We start from the raw sequence: 17669 nt of genomic DNA, 5'->3' as shown, positions 1-17669 counted from the left end.
CGTCACACTTTCTTGAATATGGGGTGGTCAGGCAAGTGCCAGCATGGGTCAGTGTGCGCTGCACCTCCTTTCCTATTAATCACTCTCCAAAACACAGTGTTTCTTCAACATCATTTATTCAGCTTTTTCCATGTGAATGCATTTGATTTGAACTTTACTTTGTGTTTAGAAAATTAAGTGTGCAATGATTATATCCCTGTAGAACTACATGAATAATAAAGCACCTATTAAGTAAAGACTATTCTGTTGGGATGGTGTCTAGCCAGTCACTTCCCAGTTCTGTGCGTAAAAACACAGTTTGACTAGTGTAACCTTCAGAAATATGGTCACCCTTGGTCACTGCAGTTCCATGGTGGTATGAACAAATGGGTCATGCAAATCGCTGCTTACATTCAGACCCCTTTGGCAGGAATTAGCAGTGACACACGAGGATTGCTGTTGCCAAATATTTTCCTTACATCACAGGCTGACGGCACGGCTCAGTTCCTTCATGCCCGTAACTGATATAATGCAAGCATCAGAGGCCAGAAGAACCATCCTGATACTGCGCTACACCAGGGGCATGGTTTGTGCTCTGCCATATGCTTGCTTCAGTGGACTCATTGGTCCAGAAAAGGTGGGGATATTACAAGCGATACCATGGCTAAAAACAGCAGATTTGTTGAGGCATATCCATGGTCCTGCTCAACTGTGGCCCAGGATTACTTGCAGAGGAAACATAGTTGGAGTTAGGCTTGGTCCAGACTACACGCATAGTAAACAGCTTATAGCTGAGAACTGATTCTTGAAGAAAACCCATGGTCATGGTTGAGAGTGGACTAAGAACGGTTACACAAAGCAATAAACACGGTCATACTTGAGAACTGGTTCTAGATAAAATGAGATCATTACTTGGCCAAGAAGCATGGATTAGGATCCTTGAGATACAAAAAAAAAAATCATGTTGATCAACTGATCGCCAAGCATGGCACTATAGATGATCAACCGAACATCAAATTCAACCACCCAAGTTACCAATCTTCTATGTTTTCTCAAGCACGTGAGTCAGGGATCATCAACAGAGGAATGTCTGTGGTCACTGTCAAACATGACACCCAAAGTAGAGAAGTGAGATATTTACATCAGCATGTGGTGTGAAATAGTAATACCAGACTTTGCAAAATGTATATAAGCAGAATTTAATGACACCTAAACAGTTAAAGGGACTCCAACAGTACTGCGATTTCTTCCATGGAACCTTAAAAGCAGTGAAACTGGAAACTGAGAAACTGTTTGACAGTAATACTGGTGTGGTTTGGAATGAGCGCAGCGCCCTTGCTGTGGACAAACAGAAAATGCATTGTTATGCTCTCGCACAGCTGTTTGTGTGTTGTGTCCGTGGCCTATTGTGTTTCGTTGCCCAGTTAGGTAATTGCGGATTTCTAAATTTACAAGCAAAAATGGGACCCAATTCCTTTTTTAGCCACTCCGTCTAGGGTTAGCATGTCTTTTGAGTTTCTGGGAAGCGTTGTGGAAATGAACACCAGGCTGACTGTACTCTGCATATCTTCATGGTCTGCTCACGCCTTTATCACATGCATCTCCATCCACAAGTGAGAAGCTCCCCAAAACAGCTTTAACCACGATTAATCATAGACATCTCTTCTCTAATAATGTGCAGTCTTGCAGTAAGCGTTCTACACTATCTGCCAGCGGCATGCAGTTCAGCGTAATAACTAGCATGCTAAATGCATAGCTTGCGTTTATGTATTTATCTATTTATTCATTGTCATGCAGTACATTTGGCCTGAATAATTTAGCACATTTCCATATTTCCTGTTGCCAAGTTTCTCTATTCTGTGTATGTGTTCTCTAATGACTCATCCAGCGAGCCCAGCGGCCTTCTGAGTGAATGTCGACGTCTGTAGTTCGTGCTGAACAGATTCAGATTAAGTCCTTGGGGGCCAGTGATCTAATGAGACCATTTTGGGAAGCTGGGCGGGTGGAGTATAGACCACTAGTGAGGGATTTTTTGTTGAGGTGGTGTTTTTCAGTGGGATTTGCAAAAGTAGGCGCTCGGACATACACCTCTGTTTGGGTTCAGATCCAGTGTCCCCACACCCCCACCCCCTCTCTTCAGCCTCATCTGTGTCCTATTCCTTGCCTCATCTGCTCATGCCAAGATGTTGTTCAGAGAGGGTTCACCCGTATGGTTTCATAATAAGTCCCAGATTGCCTTTGGAGCGTAGCATCACCCTTAATGCTTATGAAGACATCAGAGTAAACCCGTAAACACCGAGGTGAATAATGACCCTTGGCTGAGACCGGGAAAGTGTTGTCGGCATGGTTCATCTAACGCCACAATTATCAGTCTGTCAGCCTTATGGACATGTTGTCAAGCGCAGTTGGTCGAATCTGTGAATTCGGATTTTGGTGCCTCTTGGTCTTGCCATGATGGCCAGGGTGAAATGGAGAGCACGCTGATTAATGTTCTCCACTGTGTATCTAGTCCAAGTATCTAGAGTAACCACAGACACACAGAGCTCTGCCTAGTACTGCTTCTGGGAGCCTCTTCCAGAAGGATAAGACGGGAGGCAGAGTACACCCTGGCCTTCATGGTGCTGACATACATACTAATTCAGTCACACACACAAACACACCACAGACAATTTAGAGTCACCAGTTCACCTGAAACGCATGTCTGCGGACTGCGGAAGGGAACTAGAGCACCTGGAGGAAACCCACGCAAACACAGTTAGAGCATGCAAATTAGTGTAGACACGGTGAGCTGGATTCATTCCTGCATCTGAGCCCCCCCAGCCCAGGAGTGAGAAACACCGGTGCTACCCGCAGTGCTGCTGCGCCACCCTCAGAGCGTAGTATTTACACGGATTTTGTATCATTTTATCAGCTTTCAGCTTTAAGTACAAATACTTAAATGCATATTGCTGAAATAACCCTGTGCAGGTAAGATTACATTCTGAAAAAACAGAAGGGCTAAGAGGAATGCCTGTCTGAGAGATGTATAGAAAATAGCAAAGCTGTTGTCACACGATAAGAGAAGGCATTTAAGTTGATGAAACAATTACGATCAGATAGCTAAACCGGCTTCTTCTTTCCTGTCAAGGCCTCATGCTAGATTATGAAGTTATAGATGTAATATAAAGCACTCTTTATGCAGTTGCAGCAGAAGTCAAGGGAAATTCACATGCGATACGGGGAAATCATATTTAGTCCCCAGTGTGTCTCACATTGCTGCACTACAGCCTGCGCTACTCAAATATGATTTACTCCGGAGAGAGCGCTATGCTTGCATCCGTTTAGTAGTTTTGGCACAGCTGTTGGATTTTATATGAACTTGTGTTTCTGTAGTAAAGGCTTCTTAAATGATTCAATTACAAGCATTAGCGTGCTAACCACATTGAAAAACAAAACTACCTTTGTAACAGCCTGTGCAGGGATTTAGAGATGAAATCAGTTTGACTTTTTGTTGGCCAATGCATCTTTGAGAAAGCGGAGAAACATTTTAATACATCTCTTTACGTCCCTTGTCTTTGGCACGGGATGGAGAAAAGTTGGAAATTTAATGGAAATTGACTATCTGAAGCTGATCTGATAGTCCTGCTAAGGGAGTGGGTCATTATTTAGTTCCTGTTGTTTCTTCCTCCTGTCTCCTCTAACTAGACTCTGATGAGTTTCTGTCTGTTTCATTGAGGAGGACTATTATGTGCAGGTTATTTTGTTTTTATAAGAAAGCATAGACGATAACTGTCACAAACCCTGGTGAGGACACCTGGGGAAGACGGATGAGGTCCCTCTGCAGAATTATAATCAGCATTCGCACACACCTGATGTCCATCCATCAGTCGAAACTGCCTTGAAAAGGGACAGCGGCAGAGATAGTCAGTGCGGAGTCTTGTTTACTTTAGGCACAAATAAATCCCAGGAATATCCACTCCTTTTTCATTTTGTTTTTGTCTTTTCACCCCTGCGGAGCCCGTTTCTATCCGAAGTGCTTTGTGTTTTTGTGCGAACGATCACCTTTTTGCAAAGATCACAGCTTCATAAATAAACGGTTTCTTTCATCACTTAAGCTTGCATCATTACAGTAGCAGAGCTTTGTAAAGAGATTTATTCCTTTGTATATAAGAAAGCAAAAATGTAAATCTACCACAGAGTTTTGCAATGAAGAGTTTGAACCGTGGATTTTTTTTTTTTTTTTTTTTTTTTTAATTCAAATGCATTCTGTTCTCGTGTCTGATGAGTGAAATCCAAGATCTTGTGCAGGAATTCTTGTGTATGATTCACTTTATAATTGTGTGGGATCAGACAGGTTCAGAGTCCTAGTGTACAAACACAGCTGATTTAAATGCAAGCGCTAGCGTGTGCAAGAGACACTTCTCTCTCATGCTCTTGTGTAAAGCTTTAATGCTCTTTGCCCAGGCAACCCAGATCACTCCAGTTGCTCGCCATACTGTATGAAGAAAGGCAACAAATTTGAGGGTTCTGATTGCACTGCATGTAACAGTGGCAGTTTTTGATGGCTTCCTGCCATTAAGGCTGCCAAGTTCAGCGAAGTCGGTCTCGTGTGCCTTCAGCTCGAGGGTCCTTGGATGGTGCAGAGAAAAGGCAGCTTTTCAGGTGCTTCAGACGTACGGAGGAAAGAAGGCATCCATCACCTGCCAGTGCTGCCGACCGAACTGGACCATGACTACCGCTGGCACACAGTTAACAGTTTTGTTGAATTTCTTTCGCTGCTATCATGTGCCAGTAGCAGATGTGATGTAAACTACAGCAGAAAGTTTTGTTGGCTTAAAATCTAAAAAGGATTTTTACACTTTCATCTCACAAATTTGCAGAATAAATAAATACCGTAGATACAAAACAAGTACATTGATATGTTTAGATCCAAATAAAAACAGTTAATCCCAGTGGTCTCCCTTTTGGATGCTGAAGGGAAAGGATGTTTCCTGTAGCAGAATGGCAAGGATAGTCAGTTCTCTGTCACATTGTAATATTCATTCTTGTGCATTTCTTTGCATCAGTTGTCATTCTTATTTTATGTTTTAGATGACAATCAGCAGTTTTCAACTGTCAAGTTAAATCCGGTATTTGTTTGGCTGAATAACAATCCCATGGCCTTTGCTCTCAAATACTGCAAAATCTGAAGCCATCTCTAGTTCTTCCTGAATTGCAGTGTTTTGTTCTTATGCTCTTCCAGTAAATCCCCCCAAGACAAAAAAAGATTGTAAATATCAAGGTCAGATAACTTTTCCTTTTGCATTTTTTTTTTTTTTAAATAAATGAATGTTGAGTAGACTAAAGGTAAAGGTAGTCAAACAGACCACACTTGATAGAAAAGATTGAGCAAAACAGCTGGTTTCATCTTGACAGGCACCATGGTGACAGTGGACATTTGGCTTTTTATTTGTTTAATTTTTATTTTTTGAGCGATAAGGCATGACACTAGGGGTCTGATACATCACACTCTTGTAGTCACTATGTCCCAAAGCAAACACGCACGCACGCATGCTGAAACCGTTTGTCCCAAGCGAGGTCACGGAGAACCGGAGCCCAACCTGGCAACGCAGGAAGCAGTGCTGGAGACACACCCAGGATGGGATGCCAGTCTGCCGCAAGGCACCACAAGAAGGACTTGAACCCCAGACCCCCCAGAGAGCAGGACCTGGTCAAACCCACTCCACCACCATGCCCTCCCGAAGCAAACAGTAAAAACACATTATCTATGTAATGTATTCCACTGATATTCAAATTTATTAAGATTCTGTAAGTCACTTTGGATAAGGGAATCTTCAAAGTAATACAATACTGATCCATACTTGAGTCATCCTGAGCGAAATAGGGTCACTAGCAGTGTGGGGAACATCATTTAGTGGTGGTGTATGGATTGATTGTTCTCACTGTTCCTGGTGAAGCCAGGTTTGGGTAATGTCAGTGGTGCTAAGGGGAATCCATTGAATATAATAAGCTTTATATAATTTTCTTCCTCTATGTAAGAAGTAATCCAATTAAAGAAAGGTTGCATGGATCTTCTGGTTGTCAGACATAAGTTGTTAATGAGTTGTTAATCTTATTTAGAGATTATCCATTTCTATGAGGTGATACTGAGTAGCTATGAAACATAAGATTAGCAACACAAGGATGTGCCAATATGTTAAATTTTGTAAGGAATAAAGTATATCTATAAATTGTTCACACATCCATTATCAAAATATTTTGCCCAAGTGGGGATCATGGCAATATATTATGACAAATATATAAATTTATTGGCAAGGTAACCAAAACAGGTGGATTTCCGTGTACATATTGGTGTTGGCTGTGTTTTGTCATGTGAATTAATCAGCAAAATACAGTGGGTCTTGTGTTCAATTGGCAAAGCGCAGGGCTGTACCAAGCACAGCGTACCTCATCTCCGGCAAACCGAGCGGATGTGATTGGTTTCCTACAAACCACATCTGAAGTCCTCCACGAGCTCAGAGCACCGGTTCTCAGCGAGTACTGTAAAACTCAAAAACACACGTAATTGTTCCACTCTAACCGAGCGCACACAGATTGATATCGCTGACAGAGAGCAAGCGGCAGAGGAAAAAGTCTCACTCAGCCTGAAAAAACAATAAATTATAACAATGCTTGTGTGTTTTCAGCACATCTTTTCAGTTTTTTCCCTTAACTTTCAATTCTCAGAAAAACTTTGGATATCTCAGTGACTATAAAAAAAGACAAGGGAAATATTTGTATGCCACGTTATGCAATATGCAAAATGTGTAGCTTGACTTTTGGGGAAATACAGTTTTTGTGGTTTGATTAACTCCTGCAGCAATACCTTGAACCCAAAGTTTAAAATTTAAAGATTAATATGTAGAAGATTGATATCTGCCTTGACATATACATAGTAATCACTTTCTTTTTGAATTCCAGGCCCTCCAGGAAAGAGAGGAAGGCGAGGCAGAGATGGTGAACCTGGTAAGAGTTTTTCGCTACGTTTTAATTATTGATGTATTCCAAGGTAGTATATGACTGCTGATTAATAAATGCCTTTTCAAAATACTATATATTTCTTCTCCAATAAGTGGGTAATGAAAACTAAAACTGGTGATCTTAAAAACTGTTGTACTTGGTACCTTTAAATAGTAACTAGTAAATGTCATTCAGTGTTTCAAATAATGCAGAATGTTCCAGACATTGCAGGTAAGCAACTGAAATCCCTAATATACCAAAGGATGTTGAAACTAGTTAAGACTCGTGTTCTCAACAGTTATCCTATTTTTTACTTTTTAACAGCAACCCACAAACATAAATCTATGTTTTAACTAATGCATATTATTCCAAACAGTGCAGGTAAATAGTGAAAATCCTTAATATTCATAAGAGCATGCAATATAAACACTTTTTTTTCCCTTTCCCATAAGGATTTCTCTGCTTTAGTGTCAAGACTTCAGGATGTTGTAGAAACTGAACCTGAACTGAGCTTGATGAAGTGCGTGAAGATGAGCGTGATTTTCCGACTAACTCATCTTAGGAACAGACGGTCAGCCCACTTGTATAGCATATTCGGATTGTTTGGGCGGGTGCTCTGCTGCGGTCCGGTCCAGTTACCAGCCTCAGGAGAGCATCTCGGTGGTGGGCTGACCCAGCAGCCTGATTCATTCTATTTCCTTCGGCTGTGCGCTGGGAGAGGGAATACCAGAAAATTAATTAATGGTAGGAAAACATATAAGTACAGTAGCTATTGCTCCCATAATGGATCACGAGGCCCAACAAAATCTAGTTCTATGTGTTGTGCGCTCCTGCTATCGCCAGGGCGTATGCTCTGGCCCTGTCAGATGGAAGGTATTCCAGCCCTGGGGGAAAACAGGAGCAAAGTGGAATAACGAAAAGTGCTCGGCTCCTGCGTTCAGGATGACAGCAGCAAAAGTTTATAGTCAAGAGGCAGCAGCAACTGATTTGAAGATTCAGCACTGGCGTTACAGGGGATCCAAGCAGCTTTACCGTCACAGTAGTGACAAAGGGGGTGGAGTCCCCAGTTTTTATGCTGTAGATCCTCTGTGTCGATTTAGCCCAGCATTTTTTGCAACTTACCTGTGGTCCAAAGCGCATTTTTTCAGTTTGACCCTAAAGCAATATGAACCTCTCTGTTTGGTTTTCAGGCATATCACCTCTTATTTACACAGCGCAATGTGCAGCTTTTTGTCCAAGTAGAGAATGCGAAAAATTTCTACCATCCACATGCTTGTCCACTTTGAATGCAGCCCTATGAATTGCATCGTAGTGGTAGACTTTGGGGTACATTTGAACTCTTATCAACGTGATCAAGTTTATTAAGCTTATCGGTGCGGAGCTCGGAGTTGTTAAAGTGCGTAATGTCGCGGTTTAATGGTATTCCGCAAGCGATGAACTTGGCGTCGTGTACAATGACCCGTGCTGTTCCCCACCCTGTTTCACAGACTGTCTGCGAGAAAAAGAACAGTGTGCAGAACTGTCTGCGTGAAGAAAATGATGACAAAAAAACAACAATCACTTTCTTTGTGCCTGGATGAGAACCTCATCCCAGAGGCAGCGTGACGCAAGCCCGTGGGGAAGGCTGCCAGATCTGCAGTATGTGTACTGATCGCAGAAGTCACTAAGTAGCAAGCCCGAGACCAAGAGCACGGGACAGCTCTGGACGCCCTCCCCCAACCCCCTACTTCATAAACACCCGCTGCCGGGAGACAGGTGTCCAGCCCCATACTTTCAAACCGCTGCAGGTCTGCGTGTCGGCAACACCTCTTGCCGATTCCTGCAGCACCTGGACCGATTTCTGGGTCAGTGGTTCAACCTACAAGCGAGTTCAGGAACTGCTGAGTTAACAGTCGCCTTTCCAGTGGTCCGCGTGCGTAAAAAATATACTTGGAAAACTTTTACAGGGTTCCTCATAAATAATTTCCCACCCTCCACATGAAAGTGCACGGTGCATACCTTTGGTCTGTAAACTCCGAATGGATTCAGGTCTGCAGACGCAGAGACTCTACTCTCAATCTATCAACGCACATGAAAGCAAGGAGGAGGAAAGTTAGTTGTTTCCCTGGCTATGCCTTTCATCCGTGGTCCTTGGTCATTCACACGGGCCCGCCAGAGCCCCGAGGCCTCCTTTCTTAGGGACGAAGAGTTTCCATTGTGAGGAAGGAGCCCAAATTGTGGTTAGATCGACTGCCCATCTGAGAAAGTAAGGTGAGCTTTCATCTGGGTCCACCAGGCCCAGAGAAACAAACCGACTGATGGGAAAGAAGGTAAAACCCTTAGGTGTTTACCCAAAAATGAAGTGCTGGCTCTGAACACTGATGTTCTCAGTGAACCAGATGAAAAGGAAGACTTGTTTGGTTCGACCAGTTCTACCCACCACATGCTGGTCTGACGGTGGTCAGTTGCCATGCTGGACAACACTCTTCTCTGAGCAGGCCTATGGGTGGTCAGCATGTGCCCATGCCAATATTTGTGCAATTTCAGCAACCTGCAAGCTTTGGAAAAATAACCGAATACCAAGAGGGATTAAGGGTGGAGCTTGCAATGAAATAAATACGGTTTCTGTAGGCCTCACAGCTGTCGGTGTGAAGTGGAATGCCATACCTTGTTGTCATTTTGGCAGGTGATAATGGCAAACTCTGGTCATGTGACTGGGGGCAGCTGGTCATAAATCCCCGTAAGCATCTTGATGACACTGAGGTGTCAAGTGATTGGCTGAAGACCCAAAACTGACCAATGACAAACAGCCAGAGAACCGAAATGGTGAGATCAGGGATGCTTTTTTTTTCATTTGTCTGGCAGCCTTCTTCGAAGTGATTTATAATGTGAGATTTATACATTAACTTGTTTAATAGCGACTTACCATTTACAGAGGTGGATAATTTTTACTTGAGAAATTAATGGTGAAGACCATGAATAAAGGGAGTACACAGGATCTTAACCCCAAGTCTTTTGACAGTAGGGTGATGACCCTAACCATGATGCCATCTGTGGACCCAGTCATATGATAGATCTGTGATACAGAACCCAGCCTACATTCACTCTAGAGATGCTATTTCTTTGACTAGTGTGACGGTTTTGAACCCAATGCTCTGAAAAAGATTTCTTTGAATTCCCAAGCCAGAGCATGCATAATGGCTGAGTGTCTCAGGTTCACTGCCATTGAACAATGGCCCAGATTTCATCTTTAAGTACAGTAAAAAACATAAAGCCGAGCCTAACCCGGCAACACAGGGCATAAGGCTGGAGGGGGAGGGGACGCACCCAGGACGGGACACCAGTCCGTCACAAGGCACCCCAAGAAACCCTAGACCCACCAGAGAGCAGGACTCGGCCAAACCCGCTGCGCCACCACACCCCCTCCTGCTGTACTCTTATGTCCCGAAAGGAACGGAGATGCAAGCAGTGCTGGGTGTGAACACTTAGCTCTGCTAATTCCACTTTCTCACGTTTGCCATTGTTCTGCAGGAGGGCTTATGAGATTTATGTCGGCACTGAGTGAAGTCCCACCCTCCTTTCATGCTCATTAAAGCTGTCCCTCCCTCTCGCGTGTGCGTCACATGCAGAGTACCAGGTCCTGACAGCATGAGGAAGCAAGCAAAATACCACACTATAATAAGTAGTCTCTCTTAAAAAAAAACTGTAAAACAGTCGTACTGGAAGCAGCAGGCTTTAAGGGGCGGCTGCGAGACTGATTTGCACGTTACCTAACTGAGAAGTGCGCAGAAACACACAAAAAGGCCTCGTAAAAAAAACCCACACTGGTTTCAGGCAGAGCAGCTGTGCTTCTCCAATGAGTCTGATGCTCCACAATGGTTTGGAGAGCCTTTGATAATGTCCTGCTGCACCGCGACACCAGCTTCTCTGAGAGCGGGTGACCGTAAAAGTATGCGAGTATCACCTTGCAAAAAAGTGACAGTTTTAACAAGCTGTGGGCCCTTGTAACAAGGCGTCTGCGGATGCTTCCGGAAGGCGAGTCATTCGACCGCTGAGAGACTCATTGTTGGCAAACAGAGCAGTAAGAGGAGAAGGGGATGAGCATTTTGTCACATTGCCAAGCCTAAATGCCACGGGTATAAATACTCCTGTTATTTTGTACTTAAGTGGAAATGTAACGCTAGCAGTCTTTAAATTCGGGACCTTGAAACTTGGGTTTCCGGAAGCATTTAGGCTTTTTTCCTCCCCAAAGGTATGCTAGACCTCGTTGATGGCATATATTTAGAGTGGCACTGTGAGAGAATGCCAAAAGAAGCTATTAGAAATCCGGTTGTTTTCCGTGTGCTTCTGAACATTTGGCTGATGAATATGTCATTAATGATTTATTTTTTGCAAACATGTAACATTGTTTTCCTCCTTGTCTTTGTGTTCTCTTCAAGGACCTCCTGTAAGTACCCTGGCTGCCTGGCCGCACCGAGCCGCCGCATGCATGACTCGTCTTGGAAGGTAAAATCTCAACCAGAAATAAATGAATTGACACAGTAAAGACAGTCAAGGAAGCCGGAAGTGTATGCACGCTTATTTGTTATCATGTGCTTCCAGGAAGAAAAAGGTACAAAATGCAACAAGACGTAGGTCAACACGAACGTGAAAAAAGTCGCTTCAACAACAAAAAAAGAACCAGAGGTTATGAAGTGCTTTTTTAGTCTGAACCACTGAACACAATCTTATCCCAGACTTATCTGACCTACTATAAAATGCAGTCCCTTTGTGTTTTTACAAAGGTAATGACATATCAGACATTGCTCATTCGTGTAAACTATTTTCATCTGGGTTACTGAAACTCTTAGATGCAACGAGTATCTGACTATATGATCCATTTTTTTTATCCACTCCGGACCCAATAGAAAGCCTGTTTTCTCATTAAAAAGAAAAAAAAATTCAATAAACTTATTACACAGAGAGACTTGTAGCCAGGCCCACCACTAAAGAAGAGTCTCACTTCATTAAACCCAAGGAAATCACAGATTGGGATACAAAGCAGTGCAGAGCAGCATATGGAAAAGCCGTAGGTAGCTGAGGGCGCAGACAGGCCTGCGAATGACTACCAAGGGCCTATTTGCTGTGGCATGGGGGGGCGTGCCCACTGGCGGGGTCAAACAGGCCATTTGTGCTCTGTTAAAACAATTTATGGAGTTTGAGGAGCGTGCGATTAAATAGGTATAATGGCGTGTGCCTCCAAAGTCATAAAAGCAGGAAGTTAATCCGTTCTGCCTTCTTGTACCTCCAACACAACCCTCCCGATGGGATTGGTGCATAAATAAATGCAGGTGGTCCAAAGTATGTGCCCTCCCCAGCCGGGCCCGGACCACGGTAAAGCTCAGCATCCCTCACCGCTCATCCCAGGGGTCTATGAATATAGCCCTTGGAGGAGAGTGCTGCTCGTGGTTATGTGCTCTATGCGCCTTTAAAGGTTCTGGCTCTGAAAGTGTGGGAAGGGCTCTACAGTCGTTATGCTGGAGCTAATCAGCATAACTCTTATATTCTGACAGCCAATTGATTTCATTACATTTCCATTCAATAACAGAATAAAAAAAAAATCTAAATTTGTCTTTGTAAAGTTTTGCAAAATGTACCAAGACAGAATGTCCCTCCCCCCTTATTTCCCATGGCACGTTTTCAAAATCAAAACAAAAAGTGGTTCGGTTGCTGCGTTCCTCTTCCACAATTCCTCCCACTCAGGAAAAATCCAATACACAGGGTGAGCTGTTCTGCCGCAGTGGGTGAGTAAGGGGTTGAATAATTTAGATGCTTAATTTTGGATCATTTTAATTATAATGGTTTCAATCCTTATCATTTGGCTGAGAAGATTTGAGTAGAGGCAAAATGTACGGTGGATAGGAATTGCATCATACAGTATTATTCACATACAATCTGTCTCAAATTAATATTCAACGATTCTGAATGGCAGCAAAAGCAAACGACATTTTGCTTTCATTTCTTACTTCCGAGCCTATGCAGTCAGCCTGTAAATATATATTGTAAAATGGTGGTAAACCATGAATGGCTAAGTTAGGACTGTGAACCTTGCAACATTTTATATGATTGAGCAGGCACAATTCAGATTAATTCAGAAGTTTCTGAATGGAAACAGATCTGTAATGATTTTATGGAAACTTTTTTTAATTATTTATAGCATGCCAGCAGTAGTCTAGGCATGATGGTGCCACTATACTTAACCAATAGTAGGGGACATAATACTATTGTACATCCTGTAAATGAATCATAGTTACATCTGTCGTAACGATAGGGGAATGTAGGAATTATTATGTAGGAACTGAGTGGGCTGTCTCAGTCCCGTGTACTTATTGGGACTATTTGCCTCAGTCTTTCATGTGTTCTGCCAATGCTCTGGATACCAAAGTAAAAACACAGCAATATTTGAAGATTTAAAAAATCTGTGCAAATATTCAGGAGAAATTCAATGTAAAATGTATGTTACCAGATTATTTTAATGAACACTGATGTAGTCTTTCAATTCATACACTGAATTGGTCTCCAGGCCTTTATAATCCCAATATTAGTCTGTAATGGGATTATAAAATCATGTAAAAGGGTACTTACTCAAATAAATGAAGCTGCATGCTGTGGGAGACAGCAGTGATGATTGTACAATACCTCCTTGTCTCACCTGGAGTGAAATTTATTTATTTATTTAGTTATTTGGTTATTTATTTATAATGACTGTAGTGACTTGAACAACCTAAGCAGCAGTTTCACGGTAGAATAATACAATATTTAGGGGAACGTGAACATTTAGCAGGCTCTGAGGTCAGTACAGAAGGGGACAGCTTTAAGCAGTTGTGATGAGCTTTGCAGAGTTAAATTCATCCAATTTCATTAGGGGAACATATGAAGTAACACAGATGCCATCAAAGTATACCAAAGCAAAGCTGCGGCACTTATTATATAATGTCCGGGGGGTGTTTTTTAAGCATCATGTTACTAAGCTGTGCATAAAGATTCCATTCCTTTCCTTTTTCATGTTGCTTTGTTGACTTTGTGTGTTGAGCTGCCGGAGCACCTCTTCTGAAACAAAGTGCAGAGTGTTTGTAAGTATCGCTGCTCTCTGCCCACAGCGGCAGCCCAGGGAACGTACACCATTTGGCACAAGTGATGCGTAAAACTTGATGCATAAAAGTCAAAAGCCGAAATGATGTTCCTTTTTCCACACGCTAACCTCAGCTCCCGTCAGATATTTAATATTTCACACAACATTGATTCAATTTCTGAAAAAAAAAGCAGGTGAAAAAAGAACATTCCAGAGTTCTGTAACTCTGAAGTGCTGCCATGGAGACAGCAGGATGGTGCCCTTCCTTTAGACTCTTAGCGTTTGATGGGAGCACGTGTGGATTCTGAAATGTCGGTGAGAACGATCCGTCGTGAGGCATTAATTATGCAGTTGTCTTGAAGGGATTAGAGGCACAGGGTGACGCTTGGGAGCTTCATGTATAATGCAGCACACCTGTTAATAAAACATACCACAGCTGGACTTTGATCAGTTCTGTTCCTGTGCTGCCCTCCGACCCAGACCTGCATTTAGCTGTTCTCTTATGGGCTCAACCTCTAGCTGGATCAAGACTGGCCCAACTGACCTGGCCCTTCGTTTTTTTGTTAGTTCAATTTCTCATAGAACAATATTGGTGTCTCAAGAAAGTCTGATACACCATATCCTGGTATTAATCATGATGGATTGCAGGGCACCTCCAGGCCCATGGGGGCACTGTTAGCAATTATTTTATACTTCCAGTATTTGTGCAGTTGGGTTTTTTTTTTTTTTTTTTTTACTGGAACAACCTTAAGGTTCAAAACTAATTCAAGGTTGCAGCAGCAGGACTCCTTCCAGGAGCATGATTCTACAACCTGATAACATGTCCAAGAGATTATCCGGAAACTATTTACCGGTTTAAGAGCAGTTCTGAGTCTTTGGGTGCAGTTTTACTTATAGCAGACAAGCCATGATGAGTCAGTGTTAAACTTAACCATTTTAATGTGTACAATTAAAAACTGACAATTTAGGACTGGAATACAAAGAGGCTCAAAGAGTGAGAAAGTCAAAACCCCTTAGCTCTTGACCCTGCCAGAAAAAATTACTTGCTTTTGTTTAGTTTTTTAAATTTGTAGCTTGGTAGAATATGTACACAGAGCAGAAACATAGCATAATATCAGATTTTCATCTATGGTGTCACGGGGGATGTGGTGACGCAATGGGTTTAGCTGGTGCCCACTATGTGGCAGGTCTACGGTATGAGCCCTGCTTGGGGTGCCTTGCGACAGACTGGCGTCCCATCCTGGGTGTGTCCCCTCCTTCTTCAGCCTTGCTCCCTGTGTTGCTGGGTAAAGCTCCAGCTAGCCACGACCGCGCTTGGGGCAAGTGGTTGTTGACGATGGATGGATGGATGGATGTATGGTGTCCTAAATGCGGGTCTGGGTTGGAGAGCTACACAAGAACAGAAAAGCAAAATCTCCTCTCCTAGCCAAAATTAGTTTTCATTAATTTAAGGGATCCAAATATTAAAACGTTAATGGTGCAGATTGTGTTGACTCATAAATTTTGGCTCTGGGGTACATTAAGTGCTGCATTACAGAAATGTTTCAATTGTCTTATGACTTCATTTGTGACCACTTTTTTCTCTCACTAACACAGAACGTGCGGAAAGAACAAGCATCAGCATCATTCCCACTAGATCTGCCTCTAAAATTGGTTTTTATTACATCATCACAGTTCTTACGTCATTCTGGTCTACTAGTCATACAGTGGCTCTGTGTCTGACACACATATATTTTGAAAGAGCAGTGCAAAGGTAGCGAATGTAAAGGGAACTTGTAGCTTTGACATCATATGGATAGTCAGTTGGTTCTTACAGGGGCTGCTGTGTCTCCTGGCTATTTGGCTACGATGTCTCTTTAGACCTAAGACAGTCATGGTGTATGATGTTTCACATTAATGGAAGGACGTTTGTGGAATATCATTAGGGATAATCAACAGGACAGAGTACAGAGGCCCTATGGAATTCAGTAAAATTGAACTGGACCCTGAAACTGGACACTGAAACTGTTACTGCTTGAAAACAGCCAGTCAGATACAAGCAGCACTAAGCCTGCATCATATAAATGATTAACTCTGGGTTACTCGAGTGCCCTGGCATTAGAGGTGACCCGGTGGAGACCAAAGCACCGAGGAGGAAACCGTTATGATAAATGTGAGTGTGTGCCCCGGGCAGGCTACAGGGCAAGGGGGAAGCCAAGGGGGCAGCCAAGTGGGACAAGTGTGCAGGTGCAGAAGGACATTGAGGAGTGGAGGAACAGACAGTAGCCACAGGGAGAGATGGAGCTTTGGAGATAAGTACTGGCAGGTGAGGTGTTTGCAGCAGGTCGTTATGAAACTTAGGTCCCAGGATGGATGGACCTGATGCTGTACTTTCGAGGGAGATGCTCATCCTTGATTTCTTCAGTAAAAAATGTATGATACCTGAAAAGTTTCTGAAGTTAGTACATCGGAGAGAACTGCTCTGGGACCGGGACGGTGACCACATTCTGACCCCAATGTATAATGGTATATCAAAGGAAGAGCAGAGGAGTTGCAGAGCACAAGAGCAGAAGTCTTGCTGAAGTCAGTGTCTGGACCAGTATTAGGCTGTTCTTCAGGAGAAGGTTCATGGAGACATCTTTGCAGGAAGTCAGCTTGGTGTTTTTCACTCTGTCATTGCAGCCTGCTGGTCCCCTCGTTCTTTGTGTGGTACAGTGAGGTCTTGTGGACACAGTGCCTGAGTTGAGCTTGTCTTGGTCTGGTTGCCATAGATAGAAAGACCACAGTCCACATGTGGCTGTTGTAGTGCTTCAGTTGTCCCGCACCACCGAGTAGAGTTTCTGCCGCGACCCGCCACTCTGTCTGGCTGCCCCGTCTGATTTATTGCCCATTGACTGGAAGTAGCAGGTGCTCTCACAATGCCCTGGTGTCAGCCATTCTCGAGTGGAAAAGAAATGCATCGAAGCATTTGACAGTGCAGGCGCCACAGTGCTTGACCTTCTTGTCCACTTTATGTCGCAGCTCTGAGTCCTGCAGTGTGTTGCGTCTTTACAAAGAGAAAGTGAACATGGAGTGTGCAGGAGGCTGAAAAAGCTGACGTAGATTAGTTTACAGGAGCAAAGTCTACTGAGGAATAGTGTAAGCATTCTGTGTTAGAACCAACTGCATTGCTTATTGTTGGCAAGATTTTTCCTCAACACCAAGAAATGGATAAAACACAATTACTCAGCAAAACAATGACTCGTGAGGCTCTGTGGTCACAGTGAGACATGCTTCAGTCCTCCAGTCATCAGCAAACCTCTGCAGGATCTTAACTGTCCTGTGAAAAGAGCGGAAGCTTTTCGGTGAAGACTGGATTGTCAGAGCATGTTGGCGTGTCTGGAATGACCTAAGCGTGCTGACAATTCGACAGAATCCAGCAGAGTGGCACTCGCATCTGATAGAAATTTTAGAAAGTTCTCATTTTTGGAATCAGAACTCGGCGGTCAAGGCTTCTATCATCCGGGGGGCATGCTGAGGTGTGAGACGATTAATCGAGTTGCCAAGACTTGGCCCGAGAGTCAAGATCTGCCACCGCTGCCTCTAATGACCCTGCTGATGAGTCCAGCAGGCGGTCACAGGGGCCCCAAGGGTGGTGGGGTTT

The 17669-nt window shown here is 43.3% G+C and overlaps 1 protein-coding gene across 3 annotated transcripts in view; it reads left to right on the top strand.

Moving 5' to 3' along the window:
• The window catches only part of col25a1 (collagen type XXV alpha 1 chain), a 143766-nt gene that overhangs the window by 70607 nt on the left and 55490 nt on the right, over nucleotides 1-17669 (top strand). For all 3 annotated transcript variants that reach the window (XM_029251623.1, XM_029251622.1, XM_029251621.1), the window contains exons 3-4: nucleotides 6919-6963; nucleotides 11376-11383. In XM_029251623.1, the coding sequence (XP_029107456.1) occupies nucleotides 6919-6963; nucleotides 11376-11383 (53 nt within the window). The remainder of the gene's footprint in view (nucleotides 1-6918; nucleotides 6964-11375; nucleotides 11384-17669) is intronic.

The sequence above is a fragment of the Scleropages formosus genome, chromosome 5 (genome assembly GCF_900964775.1).
Source record: "Scleropages formosus chromosome 5, fSclFor1.1, whole genome shotgun sequence".
Taxonomy (NCBI): Eukaryota; Metazoa; Chordata; class Actinopteri; order Osteoglossiformes; family Osteoglossidae; genus Scleropages; species Scleropages formosus.
This window is presented reverse-complemented; position numbering and strand designations above follow the sequence as displayed.